Here is a 19,535-nt window from a genome sequence, read left to right as displayed (position 1 = left end):
TGATTTGTAAATCGTCTTGAATTTACAACATTGTTCCTGGATGCTTATGATATGTGTGTCGTAAACTAAACAAATATGTCAACAAGCTGCGTGATTTAGAGCATTCTACCACTTAAAAAGAAAGCAAAACAAAACTTTTTCATATGACAAGATAAATATCATCATTCCAAACCATTAATACCTAATGAAACAAAAATGCATTCCCCCTGTTAGAACCCAAAAACTAACAAATCACCTTTTCCACGGTTAATCCAAACACAATAAACATTGGATTTACAAACATACAAACAGATGCGCACACACACACTTGATGTGCTCTCCGAAAATCCATAGTTGATGAAATCCAAACATTTATCTTAGTTTATCTAAATGCATTCTCGTGCACCATCTGACAAGGTTTTCCCGAGTTCATCGCCGAGAACCTTGACGATGCACCACACCACCCTCCTTTCCCTTCAAACCCTATTAAGAGCTAATTTATATTCTGCCAAGTTGGAACCGACTGGTCCAGATCATCACACCGCTAGCCTGACTGCAATTAATTGTCCAAACAAGCCGTAGGCCGCCTCGTGCAGCGAGTGAAATCGGATCACCCTCCCCCTCCTCGCTAGAACTTTTCAAAGTTCTTCCCCTAGGTAGGTGGATGCACCACACCGTCATAAAAAGCCATAATCGTTCTGGGGCCGTGCCGCGGCGTTAACCCTTACCAACTTCTAATAGCTAGAAGAACCCACTTTTCCCTACGTTATTGACTTATCTGAAATCGAAACCCCTTCTTCGAAAGTGGCTTAAAAAACCCCCCACAAGAAAAGTGGTTTTAAAGTGCGTTCGGAACTTGTGGGTGGTCCCAAGTCGAATTTCTTCATATTAACTTCAGCCGCCCAAGTTTTTCGAATGCAGTTCTGTCTAAAAATAAAAGAAAACGCATTTTACGCAGAAGTGCAGCTAGTCAGTGCGGTGTTGTGCTCCCAATTTTTCACACCCAGAGCAGTCTACTGTTGAGTCGTAAAAAACTAACTCGGACAGATGATGATGAGATCCCGGCGAGAGGGCACTGTTTACGGACTTTTCGGATGATGATCTAATAAATGCGATGGTGACCACTTAACCAAGTAGAGACAAACTACTCCGGATGGCGATCTTTGACTTTTTAACGATCTGTTACGGTTACAAGTTGAAATTTGCATGTAAACTAAAGTCGTTCAGGGATCGAAAGCCAGTGTCATACAACCAATTAACAAAATAAATTTAAAACATTCAAATGTATGGTAAAATTGTTTCTAATTTTTTTTTCAACAATTTTACAATTAAACCAAAAATAATGAATTGAAATTTTTTTTTGAAAAAAGTAACTTTAACTCAGCAAAAGTTGATTTCGTAACACTTTATTTGGAAACATAAGTAAGTCCGCTGAAACGTCCACCAAATAGATCCAGCTGTTCAGCTGATCTTCTTTATGGCCCCATCATAAAGTTGTAAACAGTTTATGCTGCCGTTGCACCCTGATTTGCATAGCTCATAAAGTTGTTCCTCTTCCAAGTTTGTAACACACTCCCGTAATCGTTTGTGGAAATTGATGTCTCTAGTTGATTTACAGCCGCGTCATGGGACCAATTCGGTAACGTCACGTACCAATCACAAGATCTCGGTCCTAATTGCTAGTTTATACACGAAAATCCTCACCTAGTGCTAATCATATCAACTGCCAGAGCTCGAAACCGTCAACACCAAACTCAACCCCATTTTTCCCTCTCATTTTTTTTCTTCCAGGCGTGCTAACGGACATCCAGGAGCACTTCCAGATCGGCGATGACGAGGGTGGCCTGCTGCAGACGGCCTTCGTGCTGTCGTACATGATCTGTGCGCCCGTGTTCGGCTACCTCGGCGATCGGTACTCGCGCAAGTGGATCATGGCACTGGGGGTGTTCCTGTGGAGTACGACGACGCTGCTGGGCTCGTTTATGAACCACTTTGGGTGGTTCATCACGTTCCGGGCGCTGGTCGGTATCGGCGAGGCGTCGTACAGTACGATCGCGCCGACGATCATCTCGGATCTGTTCGTGGGTGATATGCGATCGAAGATGCTGGCGCTGTTTTACTTTGCGATCCCGGTGGGGTCGGGCTTTGGGTGAGTTGAAGTTGTATGGGTGTGCTGACCCTAAATCTCAACATTGTTTGCTTATAACTTTTTATAGGGTTGTCAGATCTTTAATGTTTTTGATGTACTTAACTAAACAAATTCTTAAAAATCTTAAAATTCTTGAAATTTTTGAAATTTGAAATTCTAATTGAAATTCTTAAACAAATTTAAATTCTTAAAATTCTTGAATTTCATAAGATTCTTAAAAAATTTAAAATTCTTGAAATTCTTAAAAATTCTGAAATTCTTGGAATTCTTGAAATTTATGAAATGCTTTAAATTCTTAAAAAATTAAAGTTTTTGCTTTTTTTAATTTTGGAATTCTTAAAATACTTAAAATTCTTAAAATTCTTGAAATTTTTGAAAATTCTTAAATTCTTGGAATTCTTGAAATTTATGAATTCTTAAATTTTTTAAATATTTTAGATCCTTAAATTTTTGATGTTTTTAAAATTCTTAAAATTCTTAAAAAGTTTAAATTCTTGAAATTTATAAAATTTTTGAAACTTCTAAAACTTTTGAAATTTTTGAAGTTTTTAAAATTTTAGAAATTTTAAAAATGTATAAAATTCATAAAATTCTTAAAAAAATAAATTCTTGAAATTTTTTAAATTCTTGAAATTTTTTTAAAATTCTTGATACTCTAAAAATTTTAAAATTCTTGAAATTCTTGAAATACTTAATTTTTTTAAAATTCATGAAATTTGTATAATTCTTGAAATTCTTGAAATTCTTGAAATTCTTGAAATTCTTGAAATTTTTGAAATTCTTGAAATTCTTGAAATTCTTGAAATTCTTGAAATTCTTGAAATTCTTGAAATTCTTGAAATTCTTGAAATTCTTGAAATTCTTGAAATTCTTGAAATTTTTAAAATTCTTAAAATTCTTGAAATTCTTAAAATTCTTGAAATTTTTGAAATTTTTGGAATTCTTGAAATACTTAAAATTCTTGAATTCTAAAAATTCTTAAAAATGTTGAAATTGTTGTAATTTTTTGAAATTTTTGAAATTCTTGTAATTCTTAAATTCTAAAATTTCTTGAAATTCTTGAAATTCTTGAAATTCTTGAAATTCTTGAAATTCTTGAAATTTTCAAAATTCTTGAAATTTTCAAAATTCTTGAAATTTTCAAAATTCTTGAAATTCTTGAAATTCTTAAAATTCTTGAAATTCTTGAAATTCTTGAAATTCTTGAAATTCTTGAAATTCTTGAAATTCTTGAAATTCTTGAAATTCTTGAAATTTTTGAAATTCTTGAAATTCTTGAAATTCTTGAAATTCTTGAAATTCTTGAAATTCTTGAAATTCTTGAAATTCTTGAAATTTTAAAATTTTGAAATTCTTGAAATTCTTGAAATTCTTGAAATTCTTGAAATTCTTGAAATTCTTGAAATTCTTGAAATTCTTGAAATTCTTGAAATTCTTGAAATTCTTGAAATTCTTGAAATTCTTGAAATTCTTGAAATTCTTGAAATTCTTGAAATTCTTGAAATTCTTGAAATTCTTGAAATTTTGAAATTTTGAAATTTTGAAATTCTTGAAATTTTAAAATTCTTGAAATTCTTGAAATTCTTGAAATTCTTGAAATTCTTGAAATTCTTGAAATTTTGAAATTTTGAAATTCTTGAAATTCTTGAAATTCTTGAAATTCTTGAAATTTTGAAATTTTGAAATTCTTGAAATTCTTGAAATTTTGAAATTTTGAAATTCTTGAAATTCTTGAAATTCTTGAAATTCTTGAAATTCTTGAAATTCTTGAAATTCTTGAAATTCTTGAAATTCTTGAAATTCTTGAAATTTTGAAATTGTTGAAATTTTGAAATTTTGAAATTCTTGAAATTTTTGAAATTCTTGAAATTCTTGAAATTCTTGAAATCTTGAAATTCTTGAAATTCTTGAAATTCTTGAAATTCTTGAAATTCTTGAAATTCTTGAAATTCTTGAAATTCTTGAAATTCTTGAAATTCTTGAAATTCTTGAAATTCTTGAAATTCTTGAAATTTTGAAATTCTTAAAATTTTGAAATTCTTGAAATTCTTGAAATTCTTGAAATTTCTTGAAATTCTTGAAATTCTTGAAATTCTTGAAATTCTTGAAATTTTGAAATTTTGAAATTTTGAAATTCTTGAAATTCTTGAAATTCTTGAAATTCTTGAAATTCTTGAAATTCTTGAAATTCTTGAAATTCTTGAAATTTTGAAATTCTTGAAATTCTTGAAATTCTTGAAATTTTGAAATTCTTGAAATTTTGAAATTCTTAAAATTCATGAAATTCTTGAAATTCTTGAAATTTTTGAAATTCTTGAAATTCTTGAAATTCTTAAAATTCTTGAAATTCTTGAAATTCTTGAAATTCTTGAAATTCTTGAAATTCTTGAAATTCTTGAAATTCTTGAAATTCTTGAAATTCTTGAAATTCTTAAAATTCTTGATATTCTTGAAATTCTTGTTATCTTGAAATTCTTGAAATTCTTAAAATTCTTGAACTGCCCATGTTCGCATAAATTCTTGAAATTCTTGAAATTCTTGAAATTCTTGAAATTCTTGAAATTCTTGAAATTTTTGAAATTCTTGAAATTCTTGAAATTCTTAAAATTCATGAAATTCTTGAAATTCTTGAAATTTTTGAAATTCTTGAAATTCTTGAAATTCTTAAAATTCTTGAAATTCTTGAAATTCTTGAAATTCTTGAAATTCTTGAAATTCTTGAAATTCTTGAAATTCTTGAAATTCTTGAAATTCTTGAAATTCTTAAAATTCTTGATATTCTTGAAATTCTTGTTATCTTGCAATTCTTGAAATTCTTAAAATTCTTGAACTGCCCATGTTCGCATAAATGTCCCATATGCAAAAACAGCAAGTTGAGAAAAACGCATTTGAAGTTTGTCCCACACATAAGGCTACGTGTTAAGTTTTCATGAAAAAACTGGATTTTCTCCTGATTTCTAGAACAAAGTACTGGATGTTATAGGCTTTTCTGAAAGAGCACACGATTTAGAACCAAACTGCATCATTAACTCAAAAACGATGAAAATGCATATGGGACATTGATGCGATCATGGGCAGTGAAGTTCTTGAAATTCTTGAAATTCTTGAAATTCTTGAAATTCTAGAAATTCTAGAAATTCTAGAAATTCTAGAAATTCTTAAAATTCTTGAAATTCTTGAAATTCTAGAAATATTAAAATTCTTTAAAAAAAATTAAAATCCATCAAATTCTATAAATTTTCAAAATTCTCAAAATTCTTGAAGTTCTTGAATTGAAGTCAATTCAATTCAGTTTTTATTAACTAAATAATGAATTCACAATTTGTTTTGTAATTAGACCTAATAGAGATTTGGAGGTCCTTTCAGCTGCGTGTTGATAAATTTGTATAACGACACAATTGGTTATTCTAAAGGCTCATCACAAGTAGGAAAATGTTTAATTATTAATTCTTGATTTAAACAAATATAAATTCTTGATTTTTATTTGATGATCTTATTTGATTTGTTCTTTTTTTTTAAATTGTATAAATATTATAAATTCTTTGAATTCTTTATATTCTTTAAACTCATTAAATGCTTTATTTTTTTATAATTTCGTTTAAAGTTTTAAAATTCTTCAGTTTCTTTAAAATTCTTGAAGTATTTTAAATTTATTGGAATGGTTACGTGGACTATGGATCTAAATTTCTAAAATTGTATTTTTTCAAACGGTTATTGTTATTTTTTTTTGAAATTGTTAAATTTTCTAAAGTTGTTAAAATTGTTCAAATTTTGAAATTTTTTATTTATTTTTTGTAATTGTTCAAATTGTTTAATTTGTTTAAATTTGTTAAAATAAATCAACAAAATTTTAATTTTTCAAATAAATTCTGCATTTATTTTTAACATAATAATCTTTTTGTACAGTTAAAAAAATATTTTTCAATTTTTCATAATTCCAAAATCCTTAATATCCAAAAAAATACAGGTTTACATGGTTTGATATTTCAACGAAAAAAGTTTAAAATGTTTAAAAACATGCAAACATGCTAAATATAATTCTAGGGGTTTTTTTTTTTTTTGAATAGATCCTATAAACACATGAAACACAATAGCTTATAGGACACCCAAACGACGGTCGCATGATTGTGATGATGCATGACTGCATGAAAGTATATCAGAATCTGCATGAAATCTGTCCTGATGCATTTTTGCGATATAGGGGTATGGCATTTTTACACGTCACCGACATTTTCGACATTACCGACTACTGATTATTGATGCTGAGAAAAAAAAAATCTTAATAGAACGAGGATTGAACCATCAACTTCTTGGTTGTCACCGCGTCATGGACGTTTGATGAATTGTTTGGGACAGAGCACCAACATATTGTTCTCTCTGGAGAGAAGCACATATGTGTTGGTGAGAACTGCAGATCGCTGACATGTTTACACACGGGCACACGGGCTCGCTGCAAAAACTGTTATAAAATGTATCATTTTCTGCAGCAAATCTCCTGTTGCAAATTTTGATATATATTTTTCGTTTAGGTGTAGAAACAAAGCACAACGGGGTCTTCACTAAAAAAAAATACACAGTCAATTATTTTAAGCGATTTTCGCTGAAACAAATAACATTGTCATTAAGAATACACCCCTGATTAAAGCAAATTACTAAGCATGGTATTTTTTCCACAGTTACATCGTCGGCTCGGAGACGGCCAAATTCTTCGGCAACTGGGTGTGGGCGTTGCGCGTCACCCCCGTCCTGGGCGTGATCGCCGTCGTGCTGATCGCCATGCTGCGCGACCCGGAACGCGGTGCCAGCGAGGGAACCCACCACATGCAGGCCACCTCGTACAGCGAGGACATCAAGGCGATCGTGCGCAACCCGTCCTTTATGCTGTCGACGGCCGGCTTCACGTGCGTAGCGTTCGTGGCCGGAGCGCTGGCCTGGTGGGGACCGAAGTTCATCTATCTGGGGCTGGTGTCGCAGCCGGGCAACGAAAACATCACCCTGAACGAGTAAGTATTAGGCTGGGTCGTCGTTTCAGGTTAATCATGTGCAACGTTTCTTCCCTCAATCGAACACACGAAGCGTATCGTACAAGTTTGGAATTATAGCGATGACGGCAGGGTTGATCGGCGTTCCGGCTGGGTCGTTTATGGCGCGCAAGTTACGTCCCCTCTATCCGACGTGCGATCCGTTGATCTGCGCCGGAGGTTTGTTCTGCAGCTCTCCGATGATCTATCTGGCGCTGGTGGTGACCCGTTACAGCGGCGCTTGGTGCTTCTTCCTGGTGTTCTTCGCCGAGGTGTTCCTCAACCTGACCTGGTCGATCGTGGCGGACATGCTGCTGGTAAGAAGCCACGCCCCGGCACAGTGCCGCCAGATATTCTTCCAGAGGAGACCACCACCCGTCGATACGCTTCCAACTTTAAATTCGATTTAGAACTAGCTAGCAACTCCAAGTAGACCACACAACTAACCTCTCTGTACTGTTCCCACCTCAAATAGCGTGTCGTTCATCTTCGGTGCGATCACCATGACCACGGGCATTATCGGGGTGCCGCTGGGGTCGTACCTGTCGCAACGCTTCAACCGCAAGTACCCGCGGGCCGACCCGTACATCTGTGCGGTCGGGTTGATCCTGAGTGCACCGCTGCTGGCCGGCGCCATGCTCACGGTCTCGGCGAACGCGACCCTCGCGTACGTTCTAGTATTTTTCGGTGAGCTAGCACTGAACCTCAATTGGGCAATTGTGGCGGATATTTTGCTGGTAAGAACCCTGGTTCGGGGAGAGAGAGAGATCGCAAATATTCACTCAAGGAGGAGAGAGGGAGAGAGAGTTCGAGACTTTTTGGTCCTCTTTTCGGCACACCTGCAACTTTTGGTTCAACGCGCACAATTGCACAGAGTTTTGTTTTCAAGCACAACGTTGTATGCGTGAACATTTTTTCGTTTATTTGTTTTGTTATTTTTTGTTTTGTTTTGTCTAAAGTGCTTTTTTGTTTGTGGCTTAATCCTTTCTTTTCTCACACTGTTGGTGGATGGTTTAAAACTAACTTATTTCTTTGCTGTAAATATGCGTTTTCTGTCAAAACTTATTGATTTCAAGAATGATTATCAAAAAATGATGAAATATTGTGAATCATCTTGCACTATACTAACAATCCATTTCTATGATGTGAATAATGATGTTGCTAATGAAATTTAGAAACATTTTCATTTTTTAGGCAGTTTTCTAATCTTGTTACACTAGTTCACACATTCTTTGAATAAGTGTTTTTTCCAAAATTACTAATTCATCTATATTTTAACGAAAATTTCTGAGGGTTTGGTATAAATTAAGGAATGATGGGTTAACTTAGATGAATTTGAATGTTTTATGTTGAGAAGTTCTCAACGTTTTCAGACACACAATTTTCTTTGTACTTTTTTATTGGTTAGAAGTTGCCATTTTACATCCATACAATAAAATTGCCATATTTTTCACCATCCTGAACTCTAGCGCAAAAGATGCAATCTTGAATAATTGTATAACCTTTTGTACAATGTTTAAATCAATTGTAATATATATTTGTATTGAGCACTTAACTTAATATTTAAAGTTTCTAGCACAAATTTAACGTATCTGAGAGCTATTTATTACATTAAAATTCTTATAAATATTGGATGATTATAATGGCATCTGTCTGCACATACATTCATAATAATTTTGATCAATCATTTTTGGTATATTTTTACTACATTTATTAAAATAATACGGAAACAGTAAACTTAAAAGAGAAAAAAAAAATCAAAAAACCCAATCTGAAAAAGAGCTTTGAAACTATTCCTACTTGACTTAACTTCTTTAAGTCTTTGCAAGTATTATTTTTAAATGTTTGATTAACTTTTTTTTTTATAAAAAATAACAAAAAATAAATTGCAACTTTGCTATCAAATCAAATTCCATATTTTTTTTGCATTTTGAAAATTTAATTTTTTTATACTTCATCTTCATTTCATAAATATGAGTGCTAAATAAAGTTTAATTTAAAAACCAAAATCAACAAAATATTACAACTTGATAAATTAAAACAAATTAAATATCAAAATTCACAATATCAAAAATTTATAAAATATTGTTTTACTCGAATTGGTTAATATTTTGATTTTTGGTGAGAATGATATTCATTTACAATTCATCATAGCTATTTATCAAATAAATCACAGATAAAATTTAATAATTAAGTAATATTTTACATTTAGCAATTCCCTTTATTTTCCAGTTTAAACCAGGCAATGAAAACTTATGTTTAGAAATTTATAAATGTTTTAGATGAACATTTTTTTTTAATTTAATTTTATAATGATTAGTTTATTTTAATAAATCAGTCAATTGATCGTTCATCTGTCTCAAAAATTTCGAAAATTAAATAAATACGTATTTTGAGCATTTAACTTTGAGTGGTAAAACATTGAGATTTTTCCCCTTAACCTTTTTTTAAATTGTTCAAATCATAACCTACAACTTTGTCGGAGACATCAACTCGATCAGAAAATTCCTTCTCGAGAATCTGATTTTTCGAATACAGTACTTGTTCGGTAACTGACGTTTTTTAAGATGGGCTGCTTTTTAACTGGATGCTTGATAGCTGGGCTGTAGCCCACTTAAATAGCAGACAAACGTCAATAGACAAAAACAAACCTAAATTACCGAGGGGTCAATGGATGCAAAATTCAAGTGTTTTAAATTAAAAAAAAATGTGAAATTTCAAGTCACAATTGAAAGAAAATTGAAAAAAAAGCTCCTGACACAAATTTCCGAAACTTTTATTTTTCATTTTATTGAGAAAATTTAATAAATTGGTGGTCCCCTCGGAATTTTTCGTTCGGCCCTTGTAGCCCTTCTGATGCCAGAGGGAATGCTTGGAAAAATCTCCAAATCAGAAAAATATAAAATTTAGAATCAAATCAAATTTGCAGAGAATTACCCCTATTTACCAAAAAGAGTTGTAGTTTATGCCACACTTTTTAATCTAAAAGAAAAACCCGTATGTTTTGGTTTAATTTTGAACGATTTTGTTAATTTAAAACTTTTTTATAAAACGTAAAAAAAAAATTTGTTTATGATATATCAAATTTTTTAAGAGTAAAAATACTTGACTTTCCAGAGATTATTTTTATACTACATCAAAACAGATTGATTGTAATTAATAAACTATCGTGGTCAGATTTTAAGAATTAATCTCAAGTTGATAAATTAAAAAAAAAACATCACTTGATTAGAAGCATAGTGAATTTTGGTCAAGATTAAAATTCCTTGTGTAAGATTTTATTTAAAACAAAGTTGTAGGAAAATAAATGTCATTTTACAAGGATGCATCGTACGGCTTGTTCTGATATGTATAATTTTAAATAAAATATTGATCTACAAAATGCTTTCAACATGAACCAAGAAATTCTTTTATTTTTGTAATTTTTCGAAGCATTTTAAAGTGTTGCACTCATTTTCTAAATGGTCATTATTGAATAATCTCTAAGTTAGGCTTTGAAAAATTCTAGCTTAACTCAATCTTACTGTTCAATTAAAATCTGCAAAAAAACATTTACCCCTCTGTTAAACTTTGGCTGCAAGCAATTAAAATCGTACGATCAAAATCGCATGTTACCGGCCGCGGTCGACCGGCGTCGGCGGCGGCGCCAACATAAATTGTTCGACCACCCTCCCTTAGAACACAAAATACATGACTTGCAAACGCACGGCAGACGCCGCCGCCGATAAAATGTGTTCGTGCTTTCTACACTTGCTGCGTTCTTTCTATCCGAACAGCGAAAATTCATTTCCGGTTTTCTGCTTGTTGGTTACCCCCTTTTTGTAAAAACTTTTGGAAAGTTGAACAATCAAGTTGAAGAAACTAACTAAACCATCACCACACACCAACAGAGTAAGAATGCGATAGTTTTTAAATTACTTTTGAAAGCTTTTATGTTGCACCCTTCTAACCATTCACACAGCCAAAATTTAATTAAAGTTTGATTTGCTTTACTCAAGTACTGCTTCCCTCAAAGGATTGAAATTTTAAATGCTTCTAAATTATCGAAATTTAGCTGAAATTCTTGTTAACACAAGTAAGATGTCTTACACATTTTGCCCAATTGATGCGGCAAAATCACGTTGCAAAACGAGATTAGCTAAGCGGTACAGTGTTAGCTTGTAAGATGTTTACTTTTAAGCAGAAAAATAGTAGAACTGTACGTTAGAAGCATCACGCGATCAAATTACTAACAATCAATTCGGTAGATCAGAACCCTATAGTTTATTAATAGTCTAACAAATTGTATTCCTTAATTTAATTTGCACTAAACTAACGCGTAAAACTTGCCGGATTCCTGACCACAACGTGTGAAGGATGAAAGGAAGACGCTTCCAACAAGACCCACAAGAGATCGCCAAAGTTAGACACACGCACACAACTAACACGCAAAAAGTGCTTCACTTTCAACGCCACCCACCCTCACATTGCTCCCCGTAGTGACCACTAGCGGCATCTGTTGACCACTAGATTATTCTTTAGCTGCGCCAAACCAAAAATGTTGCGTCGTCCCTCTGTGAGAATATTTGCGAAACCTCGTCACGTCACGAGTTGTTGCGTGACAAAAAAAGAAGTGTCACATGCTAACCGTTTCTTTGTTGCGTTTCGTCCCCTCCACAGTATGTCGTAGTGCCGACGCGACGATCCACGGCGGAAGCGTTCCAGATTTTGATTTCGCACGCGTTAGGTGATGCCGGCAGTCCGTACTTCGTCGGAGTGGTAAGTTGATTATGACTAGCTAATGACAATTTTTTTAAGTAAACTTTTCGATTCCCTTTTTTAGCAACATTAAAAATAAATCATTCGGGGTCATAATGAATTAAAGTTCAAATCATAAAATCCGTATTTCTGAGATGTTCGGGGGACTTCTGAGCCATAAAGAAGAATGGGTGAAAAATTTCGCCGTAAATTTTTAATTTTTGAAAACATCTATTTTTTCAACTTTAGAATTTCTAGCAAATCAACACCATTTTTAAATGCAAAGTTAAATTAGCATGCCAAAAATTACAATTTTTTGAGTTATACACTTATAAAAATTCTGTAAGCTTATCCGGTAACTCTATGTTGTCAAATTTGTTAACATTGAAATGTTTCCAAAATCGTCAAGATTTTTTTCGAATCCGCTGTAAATAGTTATTTGATATTTTCTTTAAATCGAACTTTAAGAGGATAATAACTTAAAGCTGCACTATTTCAGCAAAAAAAAACTTGTTAGTTATTTTTCAAAAGCAAATTTAAAAAATGATCAGTCAAGAAATGAAAGAATGGGGCTAAATTTTTCAAATTAGTCAAAACATTCCTTCCAGATTTTCAAATATATCATTTTTGTATGGACCTTGTATGGGCAAACCAATTACAGTCCAGACTCGATTATCCGAAGTTCCATTATCCGAAGGATTTTATAGTGCATCGAATAATCAAATCAGGACCAAAAAAAAATCATTATTTTTTTACTTTTAACACCAATTTCGAGTTCTGCCACTCAATTTTGGTCAAAATTGTGTGTTTGATGGCTCTTCAGATTATAATAATGCATTTTTTCCAATATGTTCATCGCCATTTTCGCCGCCATCTTGGATTCAAACATTCTAAATAATTTTAGAGTAGTTTATGGTTCATGCCACCACCCAAAATAATACAAAAAATCGTGATTCGATTACCCGGAGTGAAATTTTTCCGAGGCCTTCGGATAATCGATAGGAAAGCCGCCTGGAAAGTAGGGGAATATGCCCATTTTAAGCCTAATAAGCGGTCGTGTTTGAATGATGCTGGATAATCTGGATTGTTCCTTGAAATTCACTAAAACCAAGTACACCAACGAGTAGAGTTACTTTTTGTGAACATTTCTGTTTATTTTCACTTTTATTAAAGGTTATACATTCTAATCAGTCGAGTGCATTGGGCCACGCCCATTTTTCTATTTTCAGCTTAGTTCTTTTTTTCTTCCAGCGGGTCTGCTTAGTGCTGCCAAAATTGATGAAATTTTAAGCGAACACTCACGAAATTTATAGCGAAAGTTTCCTGGCAGCACTTGCTCACTCTAACAGGCGCTGCACCAGCATGTTGGTGGTGTTGGTGGCCACCCTTTGTTCTTTGTTTGCCTTCGCTTCTCGCTCGGTTTTCTTCAGCCTTCGATTAGAATCGGTATTCAAAATTGAAACGTCAAAAGACTTAGCGCGTTTGTTTTTTTGATGGTGCTTGCTAATTATTTACATTTTTCGGGATTATTTTTCAAGTGAGTGACTAAGTAATGGTCAAAAGAACATGTTGCCGGTAGTTGGAAGCAATTTTATATCTTAAGCGCTTTGAAATCGTTAGCGCAAGTGAAAAGATATTGATGGCGACTTTCGTTAAGCAGTTAACCTCGGATCTTGTGGATGTGTGTGCCACCAAAATGATGAGAAATGGTCTCGCAAAATAGAAATTATGATTAAAATTGCATTAAATTTGATCTTTTTGGCCAGTAAGTGGCATAAATTTGCGTGCTTACTCGAGGCGGTGCTGTTGCTGGTAATTTTATAGCCTGAAAAGTATTTTTGGAGCTTTAATCGAGCATCAAACTCTCCATATGACGAAGATAGGTGTTTGATTAGAAAGGGTATATTTCCCCTATCAGTCAAATAAAAAAATAAAAATGAAGTCCATTTCCGATTTTCGACCATTTGTAATTTGTGACTACCATTTCAAAACCACAACCTTAATAAGAGCAAAAAAGGGTTAAATAGATCAAAAAGTGGTAAAAAAGAAAACGGACATCTAAGTGAAGAATCATATTTTTTGGCATAATTTTCATTTATATTTCCGTTTCAGATTAATTTGAACCTTAAATTTAAGCAACTTGCTTCCGATTTTTGCAAAAAAAAAAAATGACTATCTAATGCCTTTACATTCCTTTTTTTAAACCGTTGTTAAGAATAAATTTCATGAAGTTTTTTTTCTGAGTTACGACAAGAGATAATACGTTACGTGAGTTTTGAATGGTCCTACTTTGTTTACATCTTCAAAGTAGGAGGCTGAGGCTGTTCAAGCACAACCATGTATTTTTTCTTACGGGTAAATGAGCTGTTTTATAACAAGTGATTTGTGTTTTATTTTGTCTAGTTTTTGGCATTGTCAAAATCAAATATTCTGTTTAGAAGAACAACTTTTTTTTAATATAATGCGAGCAATTTCAATCAAACGGTCGGAATCTATCGTTTAATACCACTTTAAAAAAAACCAATCAGATGTTGCCGAAAAGACGGATATAGTTAGCCGAAATAAATGTTAATCGTTCAGACTGTAGTCCCCATTTTATAATGTTATCTCCGATGGTTTTATCGTACTCGATTATCCCATTGTTTGTAATTTATTAGCAATTTTTTTCAAATTTCATAAAATACGGTATTTTTTCACATTTTATATTTTTTTTAAATTGCAATTGTTATCAAACGACACAAAATTTGGTATATTAAATAAAATACTCTTATTTTCATAATTTGTTACAATGGTATCAAAAGACGCATATTTTGTATAAATTTATAAAATATTAAAGTTTTTGGTGTGCATTTCTCAATTTTTTACAAAACTTTTTTTCATATTCTCAAATTTCTATAATTTGAAATACAAGCATATATAATTTTGCATAGCTTTTAACTACATAAATGCATTAAAAAAAATCAAGGTTTGTCATCTATATTGCAGTTTTGTAAATAATTATAAAAATAATCATTTCATTTATGATTTAAGAGAATTTTACACTTGAAACTTTAAACCTTCGAAATATATGAAATCATATAAATATTTTGCGTGCATTTTAACCCATATGGCAACATTTGTAAATCTGAGTAGTTTTATTTAATACGGTTTTTTTGTGAAAAAGATCAATAATCTCTACTGGACCCTTGAAATAAAATTCTACTTCGTTTGATACAATTTTTGTAAATAGTTAAAAAATAGTTACAATTTTTTTGTGATTTGTTTTGTATACTTGAGCAGTTCTCTACGGAATCGGTCTTTTTTCTTTAATTTTAATTTTAGTATTTTTTAATCCGGCTGAAACTTTTTTGGTGCCTTCGGTATGCCCAAAGAAGCCATTTTGCATCATTAGTTTGTCCATATAATTTTCCATACAAATTTGGAAGCTGTCCATACAAAAATGATATGTGAAAATTCAAAAATTTGTATCTTTTGAAGGAATTTTTTGATCGATTTGGTGTCTTTGGCAAAGTTGTAGGTTTGGATATGGACTACACTGAAAAAAAATGATACACGGTAAAAATTTTTTTTATGATTTTTAATTAAACATTTTGTCACTAAAACTTGATTTGCAAAAAAAACACCAGTTTTTTTTTATATGTTTTAGAGAACATCAAATGCCAACTTTTCAGAAATTTCCAGAATGGGCAAAAAATCTTTGACCGAGTTATGATTTTTTGAATCAATACAGATTTTTTCAAAAAATCGAAATATTGGTCGCAAATTTTTCAACTTTATTTTTCGATGTAAAATCGAATTTGCAATCAAAAAGTACTTTAGTAAATTTTTGATAAAGTGCACCGTTTCCAAGTTATAACCATTTTTAGGTAACTTTTTTGAAAATAGTCGCAGTTTTTCATTTTTTAAAAATAGTGCCAATGTTTGCCCACTATTGAAAAAAATATTTTTGAAAAGCTGAGAAAATTCTCTATATTTTGCTTTTCCGGACTTTGTTGATACGATCCTTAGTTGCTGAGATATTGCCATGCAAAGGTTAAAAAACAGGAAAATTTATGTTTTCTAAGTCTCACCCAAACAACCCACCATTTTCTAATGTCGATATCTCAGCAACTATAGGTCCGATTTACAATGTTAAAACATGAAACATTCGTGAAATTTTCCGGTCTTTTCGAAAAAAATATTTTCAAAAAATTTAAATCAAGACTAACATTTCAAATGGGCGTAATATTGAATGTTTGGCCCGATTGAAATGTTAGTCTTGATTTTAAATTTTTGAAAATATTTTTTTCGAAAGGATCGGAAATTTTTACGAATGTTTCATGTTTTAACATTGTAAATCGGACCTATAGTTGCTGAGATATCGACATTAGAAAATGGTGGGTTGTTAGGGTGAGACTTAGAAAACATAAATTTTCTTGTTTTTTAACCTTTGCATGGCAATATCTCAGCAACTATGGGTCGTATCAACAAAGTCCGAAAAAACAAAATATAGAGAATTTTCTCAGCTTTTCAAAAATATTTTTTTTTTCAATAGCGGGCAAACATGGGCACGAATTTTAAAAAATGAAAAACTGCGACTATTTTCAAAAAATTACCTAAAAATGGTTATAACTTGGAAACGGTAAAAAAAAAACGAAACTATTGGCACTACGCCCCCCGGGGCATAGCCTTCCTCTAACGTGGGATTTCTGCTCCAGCGCCTCTGACGAGACAGGAGAAACCGGGACCGACGTTTTACTTCACCATCCGATAGAAGCTCAGTGGATAAGGCGGGAATCGAACCCGCGTCTCATAGCATCATCGGGATCGGCAGCCGAAGCCGCTACCCCTGCGCCACGAGACCCACTAACTTGGAAACGGTGCACTTTATCAAAAATTTACTTCAGTATTTTTTGATTGCAAATTCGATTTTACATCGAAAAATGCAGTTGAAAAATTTTTGCGACCAATATTTCGATTTTTTGAAAAAATCTGTATTGATTCAAAAAGTCATAACTCGGTCAAAGATTTTTTGTCCATTCTGGAAATTTCTGAAAAGTTGGCATTTTATGTCCTCTAAAACATATCAAAAAATAAAAATAGTGTTTTTTTGCAAATCAAGTTTCAGTGACAAAAAGTTAAATTAAAAATCACCAAATTTTTTTTTACCGTGTATCATTTTTTTTCAGTGTAGTCCATATCCATACCTACAACTTTGCCAAAGACACCAAATCGATCAAAAAATTCCTTCAAAAGATACAGATTTTTGAATTTTCACATATCATTTTTGTATGGACAGCTTCCAAATTTGTATGGAAAATTATATGGACAAACTAATGATGCAAAATGGCTTCTTTGGGCATACCGAAGGCACCAAAAAAGTTTCAGCCGGATTAAAAAATACAAAAAAAAAATCGAATGACCTAAATCTCAGAGAATTGCTCACTTAGGCCGTTACAAATATTTATGTCCCTCAACTCTGACCAAAGTAGAGGGAGAAGACAAAAAAATACAGGCCACGGTTTCACCATTTAAATGAAAAAGTTGTTTTAAAATGCATTATACACCTGTCCAGTTGTTTTGCAATCATAAGTTTCGAAAATTTCTAAGCATTGACAAAAAAAATATTTTAGTGAGAAAAAAACGTTTTTGCGGTGCTGAACACTGTAATTTAATAAAAGTTCAAAATATTTTTGCAGATAAGGGCATTTTAGATTGTTTTCAGTTGATTATTTCTTTTTGTAATTTTATTTTTTTTAAATAAATTCAAGCAAAATTACAGGTTAATTTACTCTATCAAATTTTGCACCTTCCAGATTTACAGATTTTAACCCTGTTCAAGTGGTTGCAGGGTTAAAAATAGCAAAGAAATTTGAAGTACAATCAATTGTTTGAATTTAACTTTTTCACGCTTATAGTTGCTGAACTCAAATATCTCATAACCGCGACAAGTTTTTAAAATTCCCAAAGTTGTAAATCAATTGAATTTGATTTTTTTACTTAATAAATAAAACTAAATTATTTATGTATCAAATTGTTAAAACTTTACTAATTCTCCTGTCTTTCCTCCCACCCTCTCCCACAGATTTCCGAGGCCATCAAGCGGTTACTGCGGCTGTCGGCGATCGGCGTCGCGGCCGTCTTCCCCGCGGAACTGTCCAGCTACTCGCAGCTGGCGGAAAATGCAACCATCGCGACAACGACCACTCTGGCCCCCCTCGTCAGCCAAAGCCCCCTGGCGGGTGCCGCCGACGGTGACAGCCATGCCGTCCAGTTCCGGGCCCTGCAGTACGCCCTGTTCTCGACCAGCTTCGTCGAGGTCATCGGCGGCGTGTTCTTCCTGCTGACGGCGATGTACATCCTGCGGGACCGACGGAACGTCGAGCGGGTTGTGGCAGGTGAGTTTGCCTTGGGACAGAGGGAGTTAGATTTAGAGAAGCTTGCTCTGGCCGCTTTGGACGCGCTTTAGAAGTGACGAGTTACTAATTGGGTGCCTCATGTTTTAACTTTGATTCATTCTTGCTCGGGTATGATTTAACCAACTGCATAACACGTAGGTTGCGATCTAGAACTTAGCGAGAGTTCGTCGGGGTCGGAAACGCTCGATCCAAGCACAGCGATCGCTCGGGAATCGTCGCGAACTCATCGCCATCATCATCATCGCCGCCATCATCAGGACCGGCGCTCGAACTCTTCCAGCTCGTAACAGCAACAGCAGATCGAGATCATTTAATTGGTGGTGTCCTTTGGGTCCTAATGCCACGTCGATGTTAACCCAAAGAGTGTGTTCTGTAGTATTTTAATGCCACTGTGTATATTTAGAATAGCACACATTCGAACTTCAGAGGCAAATAGTTCAACAGGTTGCGGATTTTGTTGCGCAGCGTAGGTTAGTGAGTGCCTCGATGATGTCCGTTTTCAATTGTGTGTGTGAGATTGTGACTATGTATTACGTTCGATTTGTGTTCGTTTATTGGACTTTTTTATGTTACTTTTAATGTTTTTGTTTTTAATCTGTTATTTCTGGTCATAAGGGATTTTATTGTCTTCCCAACCCAAAATTTTCAAACCCAATCCAACAATCAATCTGGTTGTTAAAATACCTAATCAAACTTTATTGTCAAAAAGCTTCGGTTGATATGTTTCGTTGAAGCTGTGTTGCGCAATTGACTTTTTTTTTTAATTTCTCACATCGAGCTCATATTTTAACAAAAGTTTTGACTATCGTGCTCCTGAGAACATGTTACTCAGCAGGTAGCTAGGCTAGGCTGAAGGAGGTATTAGAATTTGACAAACATACAAACAAGCCAACTCGCACTTTATGAAAGTTCAGCTGTTTGCATTTATTTTGCTTTGTTTGTTTGTCACAATCTAATTCCTCCTTAAGTTATCGAATTTGGGTATTTTTTTCTTATTAGTTATTGAAAAGATATTTAATTTTAAAGGTTAGTGTTTGATAATAACTTAACCCTCTACCACCCAACCCCGCCTTTAGATGGGCTTCGATTTAAAAAAAAATCGCCAATAATCCATTTTTCAATTAAATTTTGATCTTCAAAAAGAATTGAAAAGAAGAACTCTTTAAAATTTTAGAAAATGTATTGGTTGGAAGAATTGCTTGTTTTATGTGACTTTGCCAATGTTTTAAAAAATGCAATTTTTAAGGGTCA

General features: G+C 33.0%; 1 protein-coding gene across 3 annotated transcripts in view; it reads left to right on the top strand.

The window, feature by feature from the left end:
- Nucleotides 1-19,535, top strand: part of LOC6040753 (protein spinster) — a 65,561-nt gene that overhangs the window by 43,094 nt on the left and 2,932 nt on the right. Inside the window, exons 2-7 of one of the 3 annotated variants that reach the window (XM_038261905.1) lie at nt 1,771-2,128; nt 6,805-7,131; nt 7,625-7,886; nt 11,809-11,907; nt 17,951-18,263; nt 18,423-18,754. In XM_038261905.1, coding sequence (XP_038117833.1) covers nt 1,771-2,128; nt 6,805-7,131; nt 7,625-7,886; nt 11,809-11,907; nt 17,951-18,263; nt 18,423-18,571 — 1,508 coding nt within the window. In that variant the 3' untranslated portion in view covers nt 18,572-18,754. Of the gene's footprint in view, nt 1-1,770; nt 2,129-6,804; nt 7,132-7,204; nt 7,467-7,624; nt 7,887-11,808; nt 11,908-17,950; nt 18,264-18,422; nt 18,755-19,535 lie in introns of all 3 variants that reach the window. The other 2 variants (XM_038261906.1, XM_038261907.1) reach the window with 2 other exon arrangements.

Source organism: Culex quinquefasciatus, chromosome 3 (assembly GCF_015732765.1).
Source record: "Culex quinquefasciatus strain JHB chromosome 3, VPISU_Cqui_1.0_pri_paternal, whole genome shotgun sequence".
NCBI classification, from domain to species: Eukaryota; Metazoa; Arthropoda; class Insecta; order Diptera; family Culicidae; genus Culex; species Culex quinquefasciatus.
This window is presented reverse-complemented; position numbering and strand designations above follow the sequence as displayed.